Source organism: Chinchilla lanigera, unplaced genomic scaffold, assembly GCF_000276665.1.
Source record: "Chinchilla lanigera isolate Chin_1 unplaced genomic scaffold, ChiLan1.0 scaffold00016, whole genome shotgun sequence".
NCBI lineage: Eukaryota > Metazoa > Chordata > Mammalia > Rodentia > Chinchillidae > Chinchilla > Chinchilla lanigera.
The window spans coordinates 24,134,221-24,159,973 of NW_004955417.1; the positions used below are offsets into that span (position 1 = coordinate 24,134,221).

Below are 25,753 nucleotides of genomic sequence, written 5' to 3' on the forward strand. Positions count from 1 at the left end.
ATAATACTGAACAATTATAGTCTGTTTGCTTGCTATACTCCTTTGCTTGCTAAAGAACATTCAGTGTTTCCTGGTTTGGTCGGGATGCTTTGGGAAGGCAGAATCAGGGCAAGAGGTAGAGAAAAACAGAACTGGAGAAGCAAAAGTAGGAAAATTACATAGATAAGAGGTGAGAGTTAGAAAGGTTCTTTATAAAGAAGCCTGGACTAAACCAGGCACAGCAGCCCACACGTATAATCCCAGCACTTTGGGAAGTGAGGCAGGAGGATGGCAAGTTCAAGATCCTCTTGGGCAGTTTAGGGAGAACTTGTTTCAAAATTAGAAATAAAATAATAGGATGGGGAAGAGTTCCGTGTGAAGGTCTTGGGTTCAATATGTTCAATATCCAGCACCACACACACCCATGCATGTAAACACACACACACACACACACACACACACACACACACACACACACAGAGCTGGAAATGAGGGAAGCAGCTGCTTTAGGATGGAAGACACTGAGGGTGATGGGATGGGGAGGATTTGTAAGATCCTTCTGTGTAACACACACCCACAACCTCTACCCCTGCTCTGGCTTTGACAGTTTCCTGAAGGACAAAGTAAAATCTGGTAATGTGCTTATATGCGTTTTCTCTGCCTCTTGGTGTTCTGTGCAAACTGGGCCGTGGGGACCCAGGAGTATTTGGGTCATATCACCAAAAGGAGAGAAACGAGAGGAAGGTAGAACTAGAGCAACCTCCTACTTCTCACGAGGCAGGAGGCAACTGCGCTTGTGAAGCAGTTGTTTACAATCCCAGGTCAGCCCCGACTATACAAGAACAGAACAATGTGGCTGCCATTCTTAAAGTTTTTTTTAAGTTAAGTTTTCAACATTTATACATCATTCATGAAAGGCCACAGGAAGCTATTTTATAATGTACCTATCCACCTTAAAAATAGACATGCAGGATAAAATGTCAAAAATCCTAACAATTTCATAGTCACTGTGAGAAACCTCCACCAGCTCCCAGCCAAATGAACCAACCAGAAACCAAAAAGCATTTTCAGATTTCTCTAGCATAAGATAGCTAGTTCTGCTATGCACATTTCCTAGGGCTCACAAAAGGATTTTATAAGATTCTGAATAATCTTAGGTCAATAAATTATTTGGGTGGCCTCGGCTTCTCAGAGTCAACACTGTCCTTGATCCAAATATAGCTGCCACTGTACACAGAAAAGCACAAGGCCCCCAGCATCCATAGGCCTTTTCTTTTAATATGGGTAACGTGGTATTTAGGAGAATCTGACTGCAGCAGGTTTGGAGGAAACCAAAGCTTTTGCCTACCTCTCAGAACACACCTGACTTTAGTCTTTATTATTGAGTGAATCTGCTTAATGCAGCATTAAAAGGGTTTCAAGGCTCAGTGGGCAGAATGGAAGTGAACTGAGGAGAACATAACACCAGGTTTAATTCAGCTTACCTAACATTTATGGAGCAAAAGAAGAGATAGGTACGGAAGAATCAAAGGAAAGGAGGAAGCACACAGATTTGAGGTTCTGGGAAACGCCATGGATCCAGCGCTTAAGACTCCGTGAGGGCGAATTGGTGGGCGAAGATCTTCCTTCCCATCTCTCTCTGGTGTGTTACCATGTTTTGCGGGAAAGAGAATTGTGACTTTTCTCCAAATATGCTCAACACTAAAGCATTCAGAAGGTAGGGGAAGAGGACGTTACCATCTAGAAAGTATTAAGAATAAAAAGAGATAAATTAGTTCAAGGTAGCCGAGAGAGGAAACAAAGACAAGGAAGAACTCGATGAGAGAAAGTGGCAAGAAGAGAAGAAATGATGAGAAACTATCCCAGCAAGGTAAAGATGGGTTTGGGGGCCAGGGTTTCACATCTCCTAGGAGGCTGTGTAACAGTGGGGTTTTCATGTCCTGGATCTGCACAGAGGGAAATTGGGAGGCACACGCGTTTTTAGAGTTCTAAGGTACGTGGAGAGTTTAGAGTGTTTGTGTGTGGACTCACTGAGGTAACCTAAAAGATAACTTCAGGTTTTGCTTCAGGAAACCCTTTTTTTTTTTTTTAAATTTGGCAAACAGAGACATTGGACAGACAGTCAGCGTGTACCAAACAACACAGTGATGTCTCCTTTCATTTTCCACCAAATGTTTACCTGCCTTTCCTGCGAGGCAAGCCCTCAGACTCAGGAAAGTCCTGGGGTGCAGCAGTGCTCATTACCACGTCTCCTGGAGGAGAGAGGTGAGCGCAGGTTAGAGCAGGGAAAAGGCCTGCGGTTCACGTTGGTGCAGCTTGTTTAGCGGTTTCCTTTCTTAAGTCTCAGAATGTGGCACAAGGGGAGAGGAAAGGTGTGGAAACGAATGAAGATGCGCTATATGCAGGAACCAGCTCCCTAAGAGGAGTGTACTCATTATGTACTGCCACTCTGTGTACTGCAAAACTTTTTTAAAGTATTAAAAATGTATGGATGAGGGTGGAGGGTATCCAGGTATCTGCTGAGCCAATCTGTCTGGGAGCACTGGTTTCTCACCACCGTGCTCTCTAGCAAGTGCTACTTGAAGGTCAGTGTCTTTACACGTAAAGACAGGTAGCTCACACTCCTAGGTCTCCAGTCCTGGGAGGCACACGGTCACGAGGTGCTGGGAAACGCCAAGGATCGAACTGTTGTGAGTATTTAAGACTCTTGGGAGTGAAACGAATTGGTGGGAGAAAATCTTTCTTCCCACCTCTCTCTGGTGCGGTATCACGTCTGTGAAGAAGAGAATTGTGACTTTTCTCCAAATGTGCTCAGTGCTAACGTGTTCAGTAGTAGGAACAATCAAACTGGTGGGATTTGGCGCGGGAGGAATTTTGTGTGCTGGGAGTTGGAGGGAGGCCACCAGTTCCTTTCCCATATATTATTTCTCCAGGAAACACAGCATAATCGAGGACAATTTTCCACCATGGGTTGCATCCTTAGCTAAGAAGGGGAAAGTGAAATGCTGTTAACTTTTCTTTTTCTTCTGCAAAGCTGATGAGTTGAAGAAAATAGAAATGAAAAGTTGAATGTATTTTTTTTTTTTTTTTGGTCAAGGATATATGCTGAAAATCAGAATCAAAACACTTTTACGCACTAATAGAAATCGCACGTTTTAATATATTGCCATGCACATAAAGAGTCAAGTAATGCTGAATACAAAATAGTCAAATATACAAAATGATAAAGCAGATTTTCAGGCCTGACAGAGATCATGCTTTTGGACACGAAGGGAGCAAAAATCTATACAGTCTCATTTTTTATCAATTTAAAAAGAATCGTGCTCCCTAGTTTTTCTTGAGGAAAACCTCAAACAGAAGGAAGTATTATAAGAAAATAGAAAGGAGACCCAAGTTGGTAGCTGCTTAAGGTATGGAGATCAGTGGTTCAAAATCGTGGTGCACAGTAACTCTTATGTTTAGAGGAAAAAGTTTCTAAACATCTTATGCCCTGGGAACCCAGAGAATGAAAGTGAGTATCTAACAGAAAAGGCACTCTTGTTTCTCCATGTGACTTGGTTGTGTCCACCTAAATCTGGGCCTGCGAGTCTTCGTAGGGTGCATAGAGAGAATTGCACTACAGTGTGGGCAATGAACGAGGGAAATACGTATTTAATCAATCAATCAATCATTCTTAAGAGACCAAGAGAGTTCAGACTATTGCTCACTTAAGGAAGCTATAAAATGTCTACTATCTACATAGGCTTCTGTGTTAAGAAATGTGCTTTTTAGCCATGTTTGTTGGTGTCTGTAAAAGAATTAGCCGGTTTTCTTTTTTCCCCACTCAAACCTGAGTTATATTTAATCCACCTTGCGTGATTTCTCTTTCTTGCTCCTCCCTAGAACAAATAACTAACATGCAACTTGGTCTGGCTTTCTGCTTCCTGTGGCCCCTGGCTTGTCAACTTCGCACTTCCCTTGATCTTCTCTGACCTGAGGACTGGCAGTCTTCGCAGGCCCTAATCCAAGCCAGGGTCTCCCCGTGGTAGGTCACAGTGCTCTGACCCTTGGGGCAGTGGAGAAGTGGAGATCAAGGGGCAGTGGAGAAGTGGAGATGAATGGACACCTTGGCTCTGGACTCTGCAGACCAGCACCCACACATCGGAAAAAGCATGCAACGGGGATGTTAGACACTCACTGCTACTTTCTCATCATTCTTTTTCCTTTCTAAATCCCAGAGAGGAGGCTCGGTAATAACAGCTTTTAGGAGAAAGTCTCCAGTGAGGAAAGGTATCATTAAATAAAAGCCATAACCCAGGATGCCATGATAATTATGCCTGTACTGGTGGCGTGGGACAGCTTCTCCCTGTAGCTCTTTTCTGTTTCCAAACAACTCTGTTGAGGAGGGACTGAGAGTGTCCCAGATAGGCAGGCAGAGGCCCAGAGACAGGGTGATTTCTATTAGTCTTGCATTCTCGAATTCAGAACATTTTCTTCCTGTTTATCAGAACAGTGCCAATGTTCTAAGAATAACTCCTAAGAATAAGCCCTAAGAATAACTCTAGTATAGAAACCACAACAGATCAATATTTTCTTTTCTCAGGTGCTTTTTACTGCTAATATGTAATTTTGTTGCAATATTGATCTTTTCTAAAATTTTGTGTAAAGCTATTTAATTTAGTGCCTAATGATATTAAATAGTTGGATTAACTGGAACTACAGTAGTATGCTTTAGTGACATAAGAGTTTCAGTGGAATTAGTTTCAAAACATTTGTGCTGGCTTGGCTTTTCGGGAGACCAGTGACTTCTACCCTGGTCATGACTGAGACACAGTACAAAGTCAAGAGCCTGCTATTATTCAGCGCTCTGCAATGCAAGCTTCTGTAATTAGCCAGACCCAGTCCCCTCACTGTGGCCTTGTAAGGACATCATGTTTCTACCGGTGGAAAAACTTTGGGGCACCCCAGAAAGCTGCCCATTGCCTGGGGTGAGCTGAGGCCAATGGTAGCTCTCTCCATGGTGACTGGAACCCACGGCAAAGGCTAAGGCCAGTTTTCTGGGGATCTGAGCTGAGACTGGGATAAGAGTGAAAGAAATGGGCTGGGGTGTAGCTCAGTGGTAGAGTTCTTGTCTAGTATGTGGCGAGAAGCTGTGTTCCATTGCTAGGACTACACACACACACACACACACACACACACACACACACACACACAGCCCTGCAGATAAAAATAAAATTAAACACAAAGGACAAAGTTTCTAGCATTCAGTCATGAATAGCCTCCCCACTCCACTTTCTGTTTAAGGCACCGCCTATCACCAGTAGCCTTTTTGCTGTGCAGAAGAGCTGGGGGCACTGTTGGAAACCTCGGCAACTGGAGTAGGGGAGACACACAGTCCTCTCCAATGTGCTCCTCGGGATCAGGATCCAGGAAGCTGCCAGTCAGAGGCAGCTCCCAGTGCAAACAGACTAAATGCAGTGAACTGTGGTTTCAAAAAACACAGTCAACATATATAAAGAATTAGAATTGATTCGGGGACCTTAGGATCGAGGACCAAGTGCTCCAATTCCAAATCCTATTTTTGCAATTATGTTTGAATGGGGACTCTCTCTAGAGCTTAAAAGGTGTTTTCACAGCATTTTGGCTGTATCAGAGGCCAGTCTCACCCCTTGGGACTTGAAGGAAGAGATCCTCAGTTGGAGGAACAGCAGGAACAACCTCTAGGTGTTTGAGGCTTTAATGATGAGCACATTTTTCTTCAAGGTTATCTTCAAAATCAGTTTCCATACCAAATCATGATATAATAAGAGGCTTCTATTTTGGATTTTTTTAAAAAAGCATCACAAAGTGTTTCACTATAGAATCCAAGGGAGTTGGTGGTGATTAAATGCAAGCCCACAAAATAGATCTGTGCGTTCTCACACACCCACCCAGCCTGGAATTCCACAGCTGGCAGCTATGTGTGTGCCGATGTGGTGAGACCAGGTGAGAGCAAACATTTAGTTCCTTTGCTCCAAATGATGAAGTTTTAAAAGGCTGTGAACCACATGGCAGGCAACCTGCAGAGTCCTCAGTGTTGTAATCATTTTAGGTATAAGTTTCTCCAAAGTCAGATTAAATTAACAGTCTTCTTGTAGTTTACATCAGTAGGGCTGCTTCCAATAGTACAATTAGGCAGAACGGCCTGTGTTGAAGAGTCATTCGAAGGATCCTAGATATGTCTGAGTTTTGGAGAAGAACAAAACAAATGACAAACCAAGTCAAAACTCCCAAACAACTGGCTCCCAACTAAGAAAATTTGTGATCAGAATTAATGTCCAAAAAGTAGCCAAATGCAATTCCACATTTGTTCTATAATGACCTTTACAAAGTGTATGCCATTTGTATCTTTTTTTTTGTACAGGGAATCAAACTCAGGACCTTGTGCTTGCCAGACAGGTACTTATTCCACTGAGCTGTATCCCCGGCCCCTATTCGTGCCTTTTAGTGCTTGATGTAACTATATGTAGGAGAGAGAGGCCCTGATGTAAGACTGTGGGGTCGATGAAGAACCTTATAAGGCAAATGAAGCTTCAGTCTCCTAAAACCTTTTGCACCCAGGTCTGTTGTTCTGTTCCAGATATTTCTCAGTCCTTCTGCCTTTGGGCAGGAGGTCTAGAATCAGTCCTACACCTGTTAGCTCTTCCCTCTTATCTTTGTCCCGGTAAATTTCACCAGAAAGCCGTTTAGATTTTAGATAGTGCTTGTTTCTTCCCACTCTTCTGCCCAGAATGTTCCTTGAGCAGCCCAGGTGGTCACAAGGTGGTAGTACTGACAGGGTCCCTCCAGCTGCCTTCCCAAACGACAGCATCCATTTTGCTCTTATTCTTAAGGTGTGGTAGAACTTTCCCGTGTGCTTGGCCAGCTTCCCCCACATTTTCCAAAGCTTCCCCCCAAAATGTTCCCTGTCTTCCAGATATGGAAGGTCGCCAGAGCAAAATGACAGAAACAAAGCTCTCTTTTGCTTTGAGCTGCTAGGAATCATGTGCATTTGTAAACCAGAATTCACAGACAGTTCTGGCTCCAGGATTAGCTACAGATGTGGGGAGACTCAGGGGCGAGCCCTGCCTGAATTGGACTTGGAGTCCCTAGCTGTGCCCATAGAAACATCTCCCAGGCTTCCTGCCTGCTGACTCCAGTGGCTTTGCCGGGCTTTGCTGTGAGGATCAGCAGCGACCAGTTGCCCCCTGGAGAAGGAAAACTAAGCCCCACTACTGCTGGGCAGCAAGTGTCTCCAAGATCAGTCTTATGGAGGAATTATTAGTCAGGACTGGGGAAAAGTTGTGAGCACTGTGCTGATCTAATTTGAGCTACTTCTTGAGTATTTGAAATCTACCCGTGGTGCTATCTTAAAAGAAAGACATGAAAAGAAAAAAAATTAAACACACACACACACACACACACACACACACACACAAAACAAAAGCAGAAAGGGGGGTGGAGGGGCCGTGGGAGGGGTTAACAAAACATCCTGGAAGGGATAAAGGAGTTTATGTCACTGTCAGAGATTAGATTTAGTCAATGGCAGCTGTAAGTCTAGTTGTCAAGTAACAAAATTACTCTGAAAAATCTGAGGCAAGCATCAGAATGAAGCTGCTGATGCACAGGGAAGAGGAGGTTTGGTAGAAGAAAAGTGCTTGAGGGGGATCTCGGAAACTTCCCTCCTTGAGACTTTTACTGTTATCATCCAAAATCAATGCCGTGAAGTTTGCAGACAGAGCATTTGCAAGTCACAAGGGGAGGGAGGCCCATCCTCGATTTATATTCTCAGGGAAGGCTGAGCTTCCTTTTCCCCTGGAATGTTAAAGATGGCACATTGCCCTTAGAAGTAGGCCTGTGAGCTTCTGCGGGCCACCTGTACACGGACTCTGGAGAGAAACTAAGTGTGGTTTACCCGTATTCTGGAGGTAGATATCAAATCTGCAGGGACACAGAGCCCGCTCAGAGATCGGAAGGTGTGCCACTCCCCATAAGAAAGTCGGTAGGGTCTCCGTGTCCCTAGTAAAGTCTCAGACTACTGCAGCGATTTGCTTTGTACCTAGCAGAACTGACAATGCTCTGCATATTTAAATTCAGTTCTGGAGCTGGAGTAAGCTAATCCTCTTGGCACCCTGGACAGTCTGATAATTATTCATTTCAGTTCATTCCCAAGAGTGTTGTGTTTGCACAAGTGTGTCAGTCTTTAATACGGGTGTAGCATGGATTGAAGCAAGAGGAAAAGTTAAGCATTAACAGTTTACAGCCTTTAGACATCAAAATATTTATCCCTTATCTCCCCAGCCCAAACAAGACTTAGCATAGCCATTTCTGAATTTCTGGGCAGTAAAATCTCATGCTCACACATCTTGGGAATAAGTGTACCTTCTGGCATGGCAGAAGTAACCATGGGAAGTCACGGAGGAGCCCATTGCACAAAGAAGCCAAAGACGCAATGCAGTCATTGCTCCAGTTTGCTGGTTTAGCTTGTGATCACTGACTTTTATGCCACCATATTTCCAAAACTGTGTGGGGCCAAAAGACTTCCAACAGGGGTTGGCAGTTTGGAAAACAGTAGTAGTTCATACGCAAATATGTACGCAGTGTGTGCCGGGCATTAAGGCAATTTTAGAGACACTGTCATCCACTGGGCTCTTTAATGGTCTTCATTTTGCCTTCCCCCATCTCTGTCTTTACCCACCACCCTTTAACAATTTTCTAGTACTCCTTCAACTAAAAAAAAAGCCGGCTAGGAAACTATTCTTATTTAATTGTTCAGAATATTTTGCAAGAGCCAGCATAAATAACAGTGCACCACCATCACTGAGAGAACATCGGCACCATAGACCATGTCCAGTTTTTCAAGGGTGTTAGCAATACTCTCTCCATGTCTCTGGTAGACCGGTTCATTCCCTGCTACTGTTGCTCAGCACCTGGCAGTAGGGAGCTCTTGAGGGTTCATCAAATGCAAACCAGAGCCCTCAGGACGAGTTCTAGACTAAGAGTTTTAGAGAGTCCAGTTTAGTGATAAATGGTTGCATCACGTAAAGGATGGGAATATAGGTGGTTGGGGTGAGTGTCAAGGAAAGCAATTGGAAGCTGCTTTGGGAAGCTCTCACTAGCTTGATCTGGAGGGGTTGTCCATACAGGATGGGTACAAATATATGCTCTGGGGCTGCCTGGTCCCTCACACAAGGGTCTCTCTGCCTGCTGCTGTGTGCATTTTCCTGGGTTTCTCTGGCAGAGGGTGAACACTGTCTGAATTCAGTTGTCATGGCTGAACAGTAGGTGATAGGTTTGGGGGAGGAAACAGTTTGGTAAGGGTAGGGGACTCTGTTCTGTATGCTGTAGTTCTAGCACATGACGGACAGTCAGCAAATGCTTGCCGGATTAAGGAAGGGATGGAAGCCCAGCTGTGGGCGCTAAGCCTCATGGTGGAGACGGGGAGGTAACATTCAGGGTCACTGGCAGCGAGGGCTGGCTCTGGACTGGTAGAGAATTATGGTCTGGTGCGGGTGTGATGGTTTGGGTGCCGCCGGATCAGAAGTCCAGGTGTGGGAGGTAACTGGAAGTTCTGTGAGTTCCCTTTGGAAGCCCCCTTCCCTGGCTGCACAGCCACATCCTGATCTCTCTCCCCGAACATGCAGTAGAGGCTCTGGAAGGGTCCCAGAAGTCGTCCTAGTCATTCGAAAGAGGGGCCTCGGATGCCCTCAGCCCGGGACGGGGCAGTGGCGCACAGAACATATTGTGCTGAGCTTCTGACTCAGCCTACTCGAGATCTCCAGGGAGGAAAACCCTAAGGTGTGTTACAGGGCCAGTCACTGAGGACGAGCCGTCACCAAGTGGACAGTTTCCCAGGACTGTGCTTTGTTGCAAGATAGAGTTAAAAAAAAAATAAAAAATTAGTCATGGGTTCAATTCCAGAAAGGATTAAGAGAACTAGGAGGTTTTGTGCTGAGGAATCAACCTAGTATGGGATGGAACCCTTCTTCTTCTCTAGGCACAGAGTGGAGTCCCATAATTTAAATCAGAGAATTGTGATTTAAACCTGACCTAAGCTATTTCCCAAAGCATTACAGTGAGACCACAAAGGAAAATTATATTCTGTGTCCTTAGCCTCAACCCACCACGGCTAATGATAAGAAGGGGCCTCTCCTCCTTTGCTTTTGGAAGAATTCTTTACAGACTGAGAGAATGTGTACGTTGGCCAAATAGCAGCCTCTTGTACTTGGGTATTTGTGCATGTTGAGTTGTGCCTTGGTATAAAGACCCAAGAGCTCAAATATCCAATTGCCAGGCCTGCTTCTTCTTGCCTTTGGTGCTGCAAATTATGCAGTTATCAGTAAAGTGTCGAGAAGTGAAGTCTAACAGTATTATGGCCATATTTACACCAATCTACCACACATGAGTGGGGATATGCTAGTAGTGGAGCTTGTCTTGGACAGTCTGAGCCAGAAATAAGACAAAGTTTATAAAAGAAAATTCTTGTTTTCCTACATGTACTGAACGTGCTGATTTGTGTCAGTGTAGTGTTCTCTATAAAGTGCTTCAGCATCGGACAGAATACCTTTGGACACCATAACTAACATAATTGAGACACGTTTACATTCCTACCAGGGCATAACATTGTGAACACTTCCACTGAGATCGCAGAACTGCTGTGAATTTTTTTCTAGAACATCATGCCACCTGCACATATAATAAAATAATCCAGTAGTTGCCATGCTAAAACAGGACTTCTAGTGAAGGGCACAGGTAGCGCCCCCAAAGGAACTTGAGTTATGCACAGTGATGAAGACCAGAAGCAATCTTCCAGCCAGTGGTCTGCCAGTGACCACTTGGAATGAGCTGGCACTGTATGTTATGCACCTCATTTTAAAATCCATAGCAAACTAAGGTTTCTTTCCAAAGCTCATGATCTTGACTGAATGGATGTTTTTTCGGTTAATCCAGTTAATCTGCCAGTGCTCCAAGGATCTCTTCTGGCAGTGCGATGAGTTCGTCTCATCGTGGGGAACAGGCCATGTTCATACCCACTGGCAGGACAGCAGCGTGGAAGGCTAACTGTGTTTATGGAGAACCCTCGGCCGAGGCTGCAAGAAGAAAAGGGGGAACATGGTGAGTCACTTGCTTTATGCCCCCACCCACTGATACGTAGCAACCGTCTTCCTCAAACATCCCTAACACCTTTAGGTCAAAGAGAAAGCTGTAGCCAAGATGGGGGGTCCTCCTCTCCAGGATGGATTTGTGGTGGCTTGTATTCATGGAGTGATCTTGTACCATTTGGCAGGGTATGGAAGGCACCCATCTCAGAGACGGGCCAGGCTGTATGAAAGCGAGTGCTACACCAGATCTCTGGAACTAGCACCCAGCCCCACAACACAGGTGCTGGTCGGGAACCCATTTCATATGCTGCAGTTCACACATTTGCTTGATCTTGTGCCAGATCTAATTGGGAATGATCTAATGGGTTATGTATGGAAGCATGGTTTCATTCATCAGGAAGGTTTTTCTGAGATAAAATCTAAAATGAAATACTGGTCCAATATGGCTGGAGTTCTTGACTTCGCTTGTGGAAAAGTTAGAGTAGCTGAGAAATTACGTAGACTAGAAAAAGCCATTAAACCCTCACTAGAGATGGAGTTATTTGAATGGCATCTCTGTTTTGGCATTGGGAATGCTGCTGCAGATATATTTTCCTGCTCTTAATTTTCTAAGTTTTCATTATTTTATCTAACCCTGTTCACAGGTCTTTAATAAATTATGATCATATGAGTGCAATGGAATATTTTGCTCAGAAAAATATCAATACTAATTTTATTTAATATGCAAAATTACTGAGCAATGAAAGAAGATGATAACAAGATGTAAAAGTAAAAAGGTACCTAGGTTTTCAGGTTTAATTGGTTTTACAAAATATGGGAGAACATGTCATTTGTAAGCAAATGTGTAATTAAAATGTGCTGCTTTTGGGAAAAAGCAAAAACAGAAGTTACTATGTTAGGGTATTAAATATCACATAGTGATACAGACTTCTAACAAAGCTACAGAGCAAGGATACTAATATGTTGCTAATAGCAATGTGAACTGGGAAAATGTCAATTTATTTAAAAACTATAAAAAATTATGTTCCTTGATCTAGTGCTCTCACTTCTAGGAGTGTACCCTAAGGAAATAATATAAAATAAAGAAAGCGCTTACATGCAAACATATGTAAGCTGGAGGTTATGAATAATAGAGGAAACATTGGAAGCAACCCATCTCTTATTGTTGAAAATTTAGGTTAAGTAAATTATGGTACATTAGCAAGATGGATGGATAAATGGCCACCTAAGTAATACCAGTTATAATGAGTATGTAGCAACATGATAAGCAGTTATGATATTCTACAACACACAACTTACACACATACAGAGAGAAGTATGTGAAGGTGCAAGGATTCATATTATTGTCACAATATTTTGCAAAATTTCAACAAAAATTAGGCTCACAGGGGTGCAGACTTGACCCAGGAACACTGACTAATTAAAATGTCATGACTGTTTCCACTCACTAGGAAATACTTCATATTTTCTACTAAGAGACAACACGTTAGTACGTATTATGGAGGTGGGTAGAGACCACTGTTGGTAAAAAAATCTGTCTGGGCCTTCCCGGAAGGGAATAACACAGCCTGAAGAACAGTGCAGGTTTCTAGGGAACTGACAATACTTTAGCTAAAATCAGATCTGGAAAATGTGTGATCCTGAAAAAAGAATTACTATGAATAACCTATGAAATAAAATAAAAATTATAAAAGGAAAAAGGATAATACAAAGTTAGCTCTAGTAAATTGCTATACTTTGGATCCTTTTCAGGAATTGATAACTAGGTCTATCAGCCAAATAGCCATGATTCTTTCCGACAGGGCCTTCCAACAGCTGATGGAAGGCAGATGTGTCTAATCTGAGCATAAAGCAGCTTGGCCCCTGTACCCATGGATATAAACCGAACACTCTATAGTTCACATTCCCATTTTCTGCATAAGGAGGTTGAGGCGCAGAAGTGGCGTGAGCCTAACTCCCATAAGACATGAATACACAAGAAGTAGAGGGCACCTATAGACAAACTGGGGATTTAGGGAACGATGCAGGAGGTTTGGGGCCCCGGCAAGAGGGATGCCACGGTGGAAAGTGTGCCATGGCCTGATGTCCTCTTTGCCATCTTTCCGTGGCGTTCAGGAACCTTCTTTGATGTCTGAGTAGTTAGCACTGTGTCACCTTTGAATGGATCACCGTGGTGAGCTGGTCTCTGTGTGGAAACAAGAGGTCCTCATTTACTCAGGTTGTGTGAGTGAGGTACATGGCAAAGTAAGTCTTCCTATCACACATGTATGGCTGTGGGCTCTGCTGTCATTGCCTTGCCGGAAATTTCTGTTATCAGCAACAGAATTCACATCTTGAAGGCTCCATGCGGTCAAAACGCAAAGTGGCAGCTTGCATTAAATAGCTCTGGCTCTGTAGAGGGCCATAGGCATCTTCGATACAGTACACACAACGCTGCATCTGCCCCAGACTCCTCCTAGCTCCTCCTGGGCAGTGGGCTGCCCCTGACCTTCGCTCAACCTTTCCTTCTGTCTAGGGTGTCTTCTTGTAAACCCTCAGACACGAATAAACACCAAATGCTCCATCTTTCCTGATATCCCCGAGGGTCACATTCTTTATGAAAGCTTCTTTCCCCGCGGATACAGTTAGCTACTCCCTTTTCTGTGCTAGCCTGGGTTGAACTTTTATCACCATGTCCGCTTTATTTTAACATAGCCATTGCTCCTCCTACATTCTTTTCTCAGCACTGGGGATCGAACCAGGGCCTGATGCATGCCAGGAAAATGTTCTGCCACTAACCTAGACCCCAGTCTTCCCCCTCAGTCCTTCGAGGGCAGTGCCACGTCTCTTGTGTATCTTCCTAATACAGTGTGCAGTGTCTGGCATATGTACAATGCCTCATTAAGAGTTGCGACAGTAAGGAAGAAAATTCTTTTCTTTTTCTTTTTTCTCCTTGTAATGCTAGGGATGGAATCCAGGGCCTTGCACATAGTAGTCAAGTACACTGCCACTGAGCTCCACCCCCAGCAGAGCACAAATTCTCGAACTCAGAAGCAATGCAAGAAAAAAAAATCAAAGAAACTGTGTTGGATAAGTGGCTTCTCTTTAAACATGAATCCAACACATAGAGTGACATGAAAAGCAGTTTGCCTTAGAGAAAGGTAGTTCTTTTCTATTTTAACAGTTTGAAATCTTTCCTATGGAGCACTGGTTCTCTGCTGGGTGCAGTTTTGCCTCCTAGGGCACAACTAGTATTGCCTGAAGATATTTCGGGTTTCACAACTTGGGTGGCACCACTGGCATCTCGAGGGCAGAGGTCAGGGACACACTTAAATGTCCTAGGGTGCACACGACATCGGGTCAACAAGGAATGGTCCAGCTCAAAGTGTCCAAAGTGCTGAGGTTGGTTTAGAAGACAGAGTTGCTTGCTTATTTTCTGTTCCTGGTCGTGAGCTGAATATATTATTCCTAAAATAGGCCAAGAGAAAAACGAACCTAAGTGGGCCTCTTATATGTACGGGAAATAGGGCTAATTTCAAACCTCCCTCCCCTCTTCTATTCATCATTTTCTCATTTTATTTGATTTTACATTCAGTGTAATCAAAACCTCTAATACTAAATCACTTCCACGTTCTCGAACTCTCATAGGCATGCCATTATGAGAATCAAGATGGGATGATTTAGACAGGTATGCTCAATTAATTAATCAGAATATACGGAAGAAGCAAGGAAATAAAAGGAGGACAAAAGCTGATTTATGTGGCCATAAAACTGCTACCAGCCTTACTGGTGGTAGAAATTGTATCTATTCTTGGTGACACTGGTTCCATTTTTGCCACTTCTTCCCTACCAAGAGATTAGGGGGATATGTTCTCAACAAGGGTATGAGTAAGAAATCAACATTACCCTCTGCCTGGGTGAACATGGAGATCAAAATCTCAAACAAAGCAGTTCTCAGGATGGCAGAGAACTTGGGTTAAGGGAATAATGAGACAGGCGATACATACAAACTAGCCTGTAACTTCCCACAATCCCCAGGAAATTGGGAATCACAATGAGGCTGTGATGGTTAGTTTTATGGTCAACTTGACTAGGCCACAGCGTGTGTAGACAGTTGGTTAATATTATTCTGGATGTGCGAAGGTGCTTGTGGGTGAGATTAATGTTTGAACTGTAGACTGAGAAAGGCGTGAGGGCCTCCCTCATATGGGGAGATTCAATCTGCTGAAGGCTTCGAACCACAGATTAAGTAAGGGATAATTTACTCTCTCTGCTTGAATGTCTGTCTCTCTCTCTATCTTTTTTTTTTTTTTTTGGTAATATTCTGACACAGAGATCATACTTTTTTTATTTTAAAGAAAAGAAAAACAAATAAAAACAATGGTGTAAAATTTCAAAACAAGATTACAGGAGAGTAACCATGGTTAGTACTTTCTTTCTTTTTGATGGGGTATCTGCCTACTCCACCTCTGGACTGAGAGTCAGAGTGGAACTATATATACTATTATCTCTGCTGGGTCTCCAGTCTGTAGAATCCCACAACTACGCCACCCAATTTCTATCAGTCTCCCTCTCAGGTGAGCCTCCATCTTGGAGTTCTATTTCTATGGAGAACTCTGGGTAACACTCTCATGCACCCAGCACGTACTGTGTGCCTACCACTATGATAAGACCTGTGTTCATTCAGCACAACCCAGGTAGGTACACGCCACGCCCCCCCACTGCACAGACGAACAAAGCCAAGTGTGGAGAGATGAAGGCCCAATGCAGGCTGCAGCCACGAGGTCAGGCTATGACCTTTGCTCTGGCTCAGAAATGTCAGGGACTCTCAATTTCACAAATGTTAGGTAGGAAACATGTGGTCTCAAGACCCTGTGGGAACATTTTTAGGCAGTTGTTAACACTTCGTGGGATAGGAGGGCCCCAGCCTCCATCTCTCACCAGCTTATCCCTCACTGAAAGTGTCCCGCTGAGGACATGGTTAGCTCCTGCTTCTCTCAGAGAACCTTTTGCTGTCTGGCCTTGACATTCCCCTGTGGCTGAAGGGCCCCCCTCTCTCTGGAGAGCTTTGGAAGGCTCAGGAGATGAGTAAACTTGTCCCTTCCTACAGGTACTGAAAGATGAGCAAGAGACGCACTCTATGTGAGCTCCCTTCCTCTCTGCCTCAGCCCTAGGTTGGTTTACTATTTATTTACTGTTTGACAATTAAGACTGTGACCCTACTCCATGAGGCTCAGACATCTCCATGTCCAAGGAGAAGGAAATGCTAGCTATCCTGACTTGGTCATCACATATGCATACAGGTATCAAATTATCTACTGTATACAGACATTTACAATGATTGTGTATCAATAAAAATGTAAAAGTTTGACTGTGGAAAAAGAAAACCTCTCAGAAGCCAACTCTGATTCCTGTGGATGAAATTGAATCCTTACAGTCTGGGGTTTAAAAACTGACATTTCAGCCAGAGGTGTCCAGACTTGCCTACAGCACACTCACCTCAGGGAGCATCTTAAAATTTTCACTGTGGCCAGCCCCTCTCCATCTCCATGGATTCTGGGGTCTGGGGGAAACTGGCAAACTCTGCCTTTAACAAGAAGCTCAGCCACTCTTATGATGTCAGGTTGGCAACCATCCATGTGCACACCTATGTTTTTCTCCCAGTACTTACACAGTAGTTATTTGTCTTTCAGACTGAGAAAAATGATATAGACTGTGGGAAAATGTGGCTTAAAACCTTGTTTTCTTCATATAACGAAATACCAGGATTTCTGCATGAGATGCAGCACAGAAATGCAAATGCTGGGGCTGAAGATGGGACAGACAGCTGCGGCTTCAAGATGGACCAAGCCGGCCTACACCATCTGGAATCCCAGAGCCTCAGGCGTGTTGTCATCCCAATACTGTGTGCTTTCTGCAGGTTTACTCATGCATCAAACAACATTTATTCCTCTGAACACTTACTAAAAGCTCCTGCAGTGCCTGGGGGGTACAGGGCTTGAGGAGTTTCAGATTTATATCATTACACTGTGTTAGAGTCTGTAGCACACTCTACCAGAATCACCTGATGATGGATCTGTCCCTACTCTAGTGCCTCTCAAGCTGTACAGCGCTTGGAAGTTCCCCAGAGGTTGGTGAAACACTACTCTGGGCTTCAAATAGGAAGAATCTGATTGAAGAGGTCTAGGGTGGGCTTGGGAACTGATTTCTGACAACGACACAGGGGACAGTGGTTTGCGGTCTGAGCCTCTCTCTTGAAACAATATTCCTCTAAATAGTAGGGTCCTCAGGCAAAAAGTATGTCTCATTCTTCTCTCTCTGTAGAATGGAGTGGCATGTCTGAAATATCAAAGGTGTTCTTGAAGTGCTTGTGGAATGTGTGCATGGATACATCTATGAATGTTTGAAGAGAGCTACATGAAGGAGTTGGAAGTTCCTTCGAGGGTGGGTGGAACTGTTGGGGGCTGTAATGTTCTCTAATGAGACTTGGTTTCACTGTATGCGGGTACCCGAACTTTATGAAATTTCTGTGATCACTGAGGACATCTATTAACTTCAGTCTTCAGGAATCACTTCCTCAGGAAAATAACAAAACTGCCCTCAGGTTTATGCCCGTCTTGAACTAGAAGGCTGCCAATAGTGGATTATTTCCTTGTACGGTGTGAACATGACATGATGCACTGTATTTCTGAAGGACCATTAGGCCAGCTACTCGCAGCAGGGGTGTATTTGCACAGCCAATCAGCCAGGGGTGACCATTGTGCCTCACACTCGAAGAGGTAAAGGTCTCCTGTCACTGCATTCCGACAGCCACGATAAAAGCCCCTAGAACCTTCCAGAAAAAGGCTGGCCATTGGCCTGAACAACAAATCTCATGGGACAGCATGAAAATATACCTTGAAGTTTAATCCAAGATGCAAATGAAATTCCCTTCTCTCTCCACAATGTCAGACTGGCTAGCAGAGTGTATTTGAGACATTGTTTTCTAATTTCCTTCATTGCTCCTGTGCCTTAGATGACTTAGTCACAGAACATGGTACCTGAATGTCAACTGCATAACTAAGTTCCTTTCCTTTTTCTTTTTCCTTTCCTTTCCTTTCCTTTCCTTTCCTTTCCTTTCCTTTCCTTTCCTTTCCTTTCCTTTCCTTTCCTTTCTCCTTTCCTTTCCTTTCCTTTTCCTTCTTCCCTCCCTCCCTCCCTCCCTCCCTTCTAGTCAGTTTTCTGAACTAGGCCACCACCCAACTGTATGACCCTGCCCAGACAGAAAAGAAAAACCTCATGCTGACCAACTCTCTCATATGGGCAGGGCATGATAAACAACAGAAAACCTTCTGGCTGCCAGACTCAAGAAGGAAAGTTAGGTCAAACATAAAGAAGCCACAAAAGGCCTCCTGTACCCTAACCCCAGAAGCTCAAGAGTTTCCAAACCCCCTTCAGCAGGAACCCCTTCCCTACCTAAGCTCCCGTATAAGACATACTCTCACCACTTGCTCAGGGCCTGTGGTCCTTTTGCCCTTGGCCTGACCAAAGTCCTCTCATGTTGCTTAAACTCTGCCTGTCTTGGTGGTCTCAGCTGTGCCTCAGTTTACCCTAACATTTCCTTCCCTTCTTTCTTTCACAGTGCTGGAGATTAAATCCAGGGCCTTGCCAGGTATGGTGGTGCATGCCTGTAATCCCAGCACTTGGGAGGCTGAGGCAGGAGAATCCTTGTGAGTTCGAGACCAGCCTGGGCTACAAAGTGAGCTCAAGGCCAGCCTGAACTGCATAACGAGACCCTGTCTCAAAAAAGACAAAAAAAAAAACAAAAAAAACCCCACAAACCTTCCAGGGCCTCAGGCATGCTAAGTGCTTTTTAAAAAGTTCATCAGGCCCAGCAATATAGCTTGGTGGCACAGTGCATTCTTGGCAATTGTGAGGCCCTGTGTTCAATTCCTGGTGCCAAAAAAGTTCCTGTATCTTTCTTTGTCTTTTTCTCTATTTGATCTTCTTTAATTTCAAGGGATTCTCTGTTGACCAGTCCAACAGTCTCTTCATTGAAAAAATGTTCCCTAAGATTCACTTCTTAGAAAAATTGTATTTGAAAAAAATAAAGCAAAATCACACTCTATTCTCTACGGCTTTTTGAAGAGAAAGAGAAAGGCACATGTCTATAAGTGTCTGCAAGCTATACTTAGTGTTTTTTTTTTCCTTTTGCCTGCCAAGTCTCAAGGGACTAGCAGTGCCTTCATGAAACACTGCTATGCAAGAGGAAAAAAATTAACAAATAAGGCTGGTAACAAATAATGCAGTTCAACATAGAGAATTTTAGAGCAGAAAGGCCTCAGAACAGTAACTCTCAAATTTTGATGTGTGTATGAGTGCTACTTGGGCATGCTGTTAATTACATTCCCTACAGGGTCCAAATGATACCAGGGATGCTATCCCAGGATCCCGGTTTGAATAGCAAGGCCACAGAGGTATCCACTCAACCTGTGTGTCAGCTCAGCCCTTGAGATGTGGCGAACACATGGAGGAAATGACTTACATTTAATTCATTTGCACTGCAGTGGCCACTCATGTGTGCCTAGTGCCTACCCTATTGGACCGGGACCACCCGGCAGGTCCGGGCTCCAGGGAAAGTTGTGAAAAGGTTCCGCAAAAAAGAAACCACAACAGCTCCAGGCCTGCTCCCCACCCTGTAGCTGTTCTGATTCCCACTGACCCCTTCCTGCCCTAGACAGGGAAGACTCCAGGCTTCCTCCGTTTTTATCATGTTCCCAGAAGCACTCTGTATACAAAACAGTAATGAGGAAGAACTTCATAAACATTCTGAAGTGGAGGAGATGATCTCGTTTACATCAACTGCTCTGACTTGGCAGAATCAAGCCAGAAGCCTCCCGACATGCAGATCCTTTGTCAGGAGGCTTTTACTTTGTGTTTTCCCAAAGGCAGGCTTCATGGTTACACCGCAGTGCGTGCGATTCTGGTCTGGAGCACAGGGACAGTCGCAGGTTAGCGATTGTCCTAGGAAGGCTTAACAGGAAAAAACAAAGCACTCAGTTTGAGTTGAGTGCCCCGAATGAGCGCATGCTGAGGGCGTGCGTGGACCAGGAAGGGCTGGGTTTTGTCTAAACTGGAGTCCTCCGCTCTCAGCAGGTTCCAGGCTGTAGTATGGTTAATGAGATTGGAGATGTTCCTGGGCTGGTGATTACTAATTTCCATTGAGGAAAAAGTTATGAGGCTTGGATGTCTTAATGATAACAGATAATTTCTCTGTGTGGGCAGAGTTACAAAGCGTGTTGCTATGAAACTGTGTGGATTGGGCGCTTTCTTTTGTGTACACAGTTTCCCCGTCAAGAATCCACTTGGCATCCGCCACAAATCTGCTTGGGGACTCTTGTGATTAATTGCTTGAACTGGCTGGTGGCCATCCGCAGGATCTTGCAATTTACCAGTTTCTACACAGAATTATGAAGTTGAAGGTTTAATGGGATTTCAGGTAATAGGGCCCAGATGTCCAAGACTACGATGTTGGAAATTACAGCCCTTGTAAGGCTGCAGAGCTTAAACCTTATTTATGTCTTGCTTGGTACATTTTCCTGTTTCCATGTTTATGTAATCTTGAAGCAGTCCAAGGCTGAGGCCCTCACCTTGACATATCATATCCGGAGAGGACAGTCATAGTCACAGTCACACACCTGTGGCCCATGGCCAGAGACAGGAAAGTTCTCTGCCTTTCAGCCCAGGCTACGGTAATTAACAGTGCTACCACCGTCATGCTGCTCTGGAGTGCTTAACTTCCAAATTGCTTTCACACATTTAATTGCATTTTATTCTGTTAGGGTCTGAAGGAAATGGGCTGGGACAGGTATTATTATCTCCATTTTGATGAGGAAACCAAGGTATACAGAAGAGAAGGAACAATAATAGCTAACAGCTGTGGCCCCATGTATGGGAGAAGTGTTGTTCCCATAGGGTTATAACAGTACCTCTGCATTCAAGCCTCCTGAGAGTGCTGAGGGTGACGTGATAGTCCACTTCACTTTACAATGGAAAGTGTACAGTTGAGAGAGGTTGGGGCAGGCTGTTTGTAACAACAGAGCCAGGATCGAGGTGGTACTCTGGGTTATAGTGGCTTGCTCTGCCCTGCCCTGAGGAAGTACTGTCAGCATTGCCCACAGGCCTGAGTTCTGCTGTTATGAGGTAGCATTCTCTTTATGTTCCATGCAGTGGGGGAAGACAAACCCCAGGTCCAGTTTTCTACCAGAAAACCACCTATGCTCCTGTTTTCTGCCCTTCTCCAGAGCAGTGCAGCTTCTGAGCACGCTGAGGGGGGGATTCTGTGTAATTCCACTTGGAAAGAGGACTTGGCCAAACATGCTCTTTCTGATCCCATCTGTCTTGGTTACTTTTCTCTCATGGCTGAGACAAAATACCCAATGCCGCAAATCAAGGAAGGAAAGATTTATTTAGCTCACAGGTTGTGGAGGTTTCAGTCCATAGCTGGCTGGCTCCAAGGCAGAGTGGCACATGGCACATGGCACATGGCAGCAGAAAACAGCAAGAGCAACAAGAGCAAAAGGGTGGAGGGGTGGCAGGCAACCTCTTTCCCTCCCTTACATATGCAAACTATCTGCCCCAGGGCTGGTGTAGCACTCACAACCATAATCCCAGCATTGGATCATGGATCAGTCATAAACTCTAAAAGCTTGCCCCATGACTGCATGAGGCTTTGTGGCGACATGCAGACACAAACCATAACACCATCTCAAGATCTCCTTCTAGCCTTATCCACAATGCATTCCAGACACAGTAATCAATCCCATTCATCCTGGATGCCTTGCCTTGGTTTACCCGTCTCTGTTTCCCATGTTCCTGCCCCAGTTCTTCCCATTGTATATGAGCCAGTGAATAGGCTACCCTGCCACGTAGGGCCACAAACTCCCACAAACCCTCTCACTCCCTGTCTTGAACTTCTGTATGATTTCTGCTCAATGAATGGATGAATGAATGAAATAAACATCCTTTTCTTTTTAGCTCTGAGGTGCTAGGGATCAAGCCCTTACATATGATAGGCAAGAGAGATACACATGTAGAGAAACCACTACCACCAAAGTCCTGCATGCTGGAACTGAAGTACATGTTCCAGGGGAGCAGAGAGAGGTGGAGGAGTGCTTAATGCTGTTTATAAATTCTGCAAGGCTGACTCCCTCTGCTGACAAGGCTACTTCATGGGGAAAGGGACAGCATTTTATGCATCTTTTTACAGCCCTGAGCATGGAGCACGGGCTCCTAACAGAACAAACACATGGGGATCAGTAAAGTGCTGTGACCCAAGTGGAAGGGTCTCCCTCATTAGGCAGAGACCTTCTGGGGTCACCCTTCCCATCTTGGTAGTGAGAAGAGTGAGGCAGGGCTTTGTCTGGAGAGGACCCTCCTGGCTGGCCTACAGGTCCGCGAGTAGCAGCACTGGGACCCTCCTGTCTTTTGCATGGTTCCCAGGAAAGTTTATGAATGGCTTTGAAGTAAGTCTATGCAAATCTTCCCAGAAACTATTGCTATCCTGGAGGGTTGGAAAGTACCTTCCTTTCACCTTTTTTATTATAAAAAGTAACTTGTATTACATTTACACACATGTGCATCTTATGCTTTAGCAAATATTTATTTTAAATTATTCCTATCTCAGAAGAGTGACCAATTAGTATGATACAATGCTTGTAAAACACTGTGCACAAATAAGCTCTATTTATTTGTTTTTTGTTTTTTTTTTTTGTTTTTGTTTTTTTTGGTTTTTCTCCGGTACTGGGAACCGAACTCATGACCTTGTGCTTGCCAGGCAGGCGCTTTTGCCGCTGAGCTAAATCCCCAGCCCCTATTTATTTGTTATACTGACTGATTGGTTGGTGTTTTGAGACAGCATCTCAGTATGTAGTTCAGGTTGGATTTGAACTCACTATGTAGCCCAGGCTGGTCTCGAACCCATGGTGATTCCCCTGTCTCAGTCTCCTTGCAAAGGGAAGCAGGAACACTGAAATGACACCCAGGATTTGGAGGCAGATTTATTTACAATGACAGGTCCTAATCTCTGGTGGTGTAGGGCTTTTATATGAGGCACAAGCAGGAGGTACAAAGGTGAGAAAGGTAGAAAAGGTGAGACAGAATGGCCTGGCAGTTCTTCTGATTAGCTAGCAGGGGAGATCATCAGTTACAAGGGTAGACTGATGATCACCAGTTTATGAAGCTTGGTACTATTGGACGATGGTACTATCAGGCCTGTATGTTTGGTTATGCTCTTGTGGCTACAGGGGTCAAGAAAGTGATTACAAAGCCATGAAGCCATTACAGAGCTAGGCAGTTTCAAAAGAAGAAAGTTTTAAAAAGAACAATTTCTCTTGTACAGCTTTTCCCTTCCATCCCAAGTGCTAGGATTACAAATAGCTTTTTTGTTAGCAACTCTTGAGTGTGACTTTTGGGACTGCAACAGCATTTCATTCACATTTGAGAAGTTTCTTGAAGAGGCAAAATGCTGTCCCTATACAACCAGGCTGCCCTACAATTGTAAAGAACCCGTGTGCAGTAATGAAACTAGAAAGTTCTTCCACTTGTAGCTTGGAGACCAGTCAAGTCATTTGACCTCTCTGAGCCACAACTCCCTCATTTGTAAAAGAGGAATCCATGTGTGTTTCCCAGATTTTTTTTGTGAGAATCATATATTTTATCAAATCCAAGATGTACTTTTGAAAATACACCACTAAGGCAAAACTACAGATTAAAAGACACTTGAAAGTTATCAACCAATCACAGATTATGGCCCCCAATAAAAGTCTGACATATAAGTGTTCACAAACTGGATTGTGGTAATGTTTTCAGAACCATATAAATTTACTAAAAATAAAACTATGTTTACAATGAAAGAAAAAAAAGAAAATACACCACTAAGAACGAGTAACCAAAACTGCTGCAAATTAAACAATGATATGATACTTTTGATAGACCTATGCAAGGCAAAACATCAGCCTTCTGTTGCTTCGAGATTTCTTTCATGTGTCTTGAAGAACCTGGTAATTCTTCCTGCCTTTGGGTGCCAGCTTTGTGTGCAATAGGTAATCTCTGTGCTTGCCTCTCAGTAAAATGTGACATAGTTTCATTTACTGGTGATATCTTTCTATCTGCATGCAGAACTCAGATTGCTGCTTTGTAAAGACATCAAAGATTGTGGTTATTCCTCCAATGTCAAAATTTGCTTCCCTGATTGTGCTGTTTCTCTGACTTTTGGCTTGTAAGATACATTCTCATCTCAACGCCAAATTACAGTGTAATATTTCTGAAGCAGTTTAAAATAGCAATTAAACTTCAGTGAAGTGATAAAAATGCAAACAGTCACAGCCAAATTCATGCATGCAAGACTGCCATATGACCTGTAGTGATTACAGGACTTCCTAGATTGTAAAATGTACAACTCAGCAATGTTAAAATATGAAAAAAAGATGCATCTCAGGGCAATGAAAAATGGTAAATGAAAGAACATGTATCATGCGGTTTACACCCAACATATGCCCAACAAATCTCAAATCTCTTCTCTTTTAATGAAGAATGAGACTGTGACAAAGTCCAAGACAGGACACGGAAGCCAGACCTCATCTTTGGAAAATTGATAAAATGCTGAATTTAAATCTGATTTTTGTTGGACAACATTTATATTTCAGGAACCGCAAAACCAGGAATGGTCTACATTCACATGTGAGATGGCTGCAAATTCTTTGCAGTAGCCTCTATCCCTACCTTCCATTGAGAGGTGGGATCCTTCCCTCTACATCCTTGAATCCAGTCCAGACTTACAGCTGTTTTGACCAAAAGAATGTGATGAAAATGGCATTCAACCATTTGTAGGCTTAATGTTTTGGAGGACTGGGAAACTGCCCCCTCCTCCTTAAGCTAAGGACCTCTGTGGAGAGCCCATGAAGTGGGGAATTGAGAGCCCTGTCAGCACCCCAGAAGAGCAATGGGTTAACTTCCTGGACTAACTTGTCAGCTCTCTGAGTGAACCATCTCTGCTGGTCTCTGCATGTGGATCCTCAGCCCCAGGTGATAGTACTGGGGGAAAAAGCAAAGTCCCTACTAAGCCTTGTCCAAACTGTAAAATAATGCCTAAAGAATAATTGTTTGAGCTTCTAAACTACAGAGGGTTTTGTTATGTGGCAAGAGATCATCACAGGTGCTCTGAGCATGACTTCTAGAATCCTGGAAAACAGAATGTGGAAGCAAAACTAGGCCTACTGCCTCCTAAACAGAAACCCTTGCATCATCCATACAACGGAGTTACTGGGAGCTAAGCAAAGCTCCCATTGCTCCGCTAGACTAACTCCCTGCTCACACGTGGCCAGATGATGAAGGGAGTCCTGGAGCAGTTCTGCGGATTCAGAAAGAAATGTAGAAGAATAAATAAACACGCAAGAGGGAAAAAGGGTATAACACACACACACGCACACATGCACATAATACACACAAATGGTCTTGCTCCTTATTTGCAAATGGAGAGTAGAGTTTATAAATTAGATCCACATGTACTTGTGATATTCAAGTATTTTTAGATATCTGATGGTGGCCGCAAAGAATATTGGTGTAGTAGAGACAACAAGAATTTCTGAGGATTTACTGATCTCAGGCATGAATTTTCTGGGATGGAATTCCAGGAAGGTATAGAATACCTCGCTGAT

General features: G+C 43.9%; 1 protein-coding gene and 1 long non-coding RNA gene across 4 annotated transcripts in view; one reads left to right on the plus strand and one right to left on the minus strand.

Moving 5' to 3' along the window:
* LOC106148207 overlaps positions 1-18,175 on the plus strand; it is a 22,503-nt gene extending 4,328 nt beyond the window's left edge. Inside the window, exons 2-3 of one of the 2 annotated variants that reach the window (XR_001233443.1) lie at positions 10,927-11,091; positions 16,824-18,175. This is a non-coding gene — a long non-coding RNA (uncharacterized LOC106148207). Of the gene's footprint in view, positions 1-10,926; positions 11,092-11,263; positions 11,449-16,823 lie in introns of those variants that run through there. The other variant, XR_001233444.1, reaches the window with a different exon arrangement.
* Samd12 (sterile alpha motif domain containing 12) overlaps positions 3,120-25,753 on the minus strand; it is a 404,233-nt gene continuing 381,599 nt past the window's right edge. For both annotated transcript variants that reach the window (XM_005381902.1, XM_013512788.1), the window contains one exon: positions 3,120-11,066. In XM_005381902.1, the coding sequence (XP_005381959.1) occupies positions 11,044-11,066 (23 nt within the window). In that variant the 3' untranslated portion in view covers positions 3,120-11,043. The remainder of the gene's footprint in view (positions 11,067-25,753) is intronic.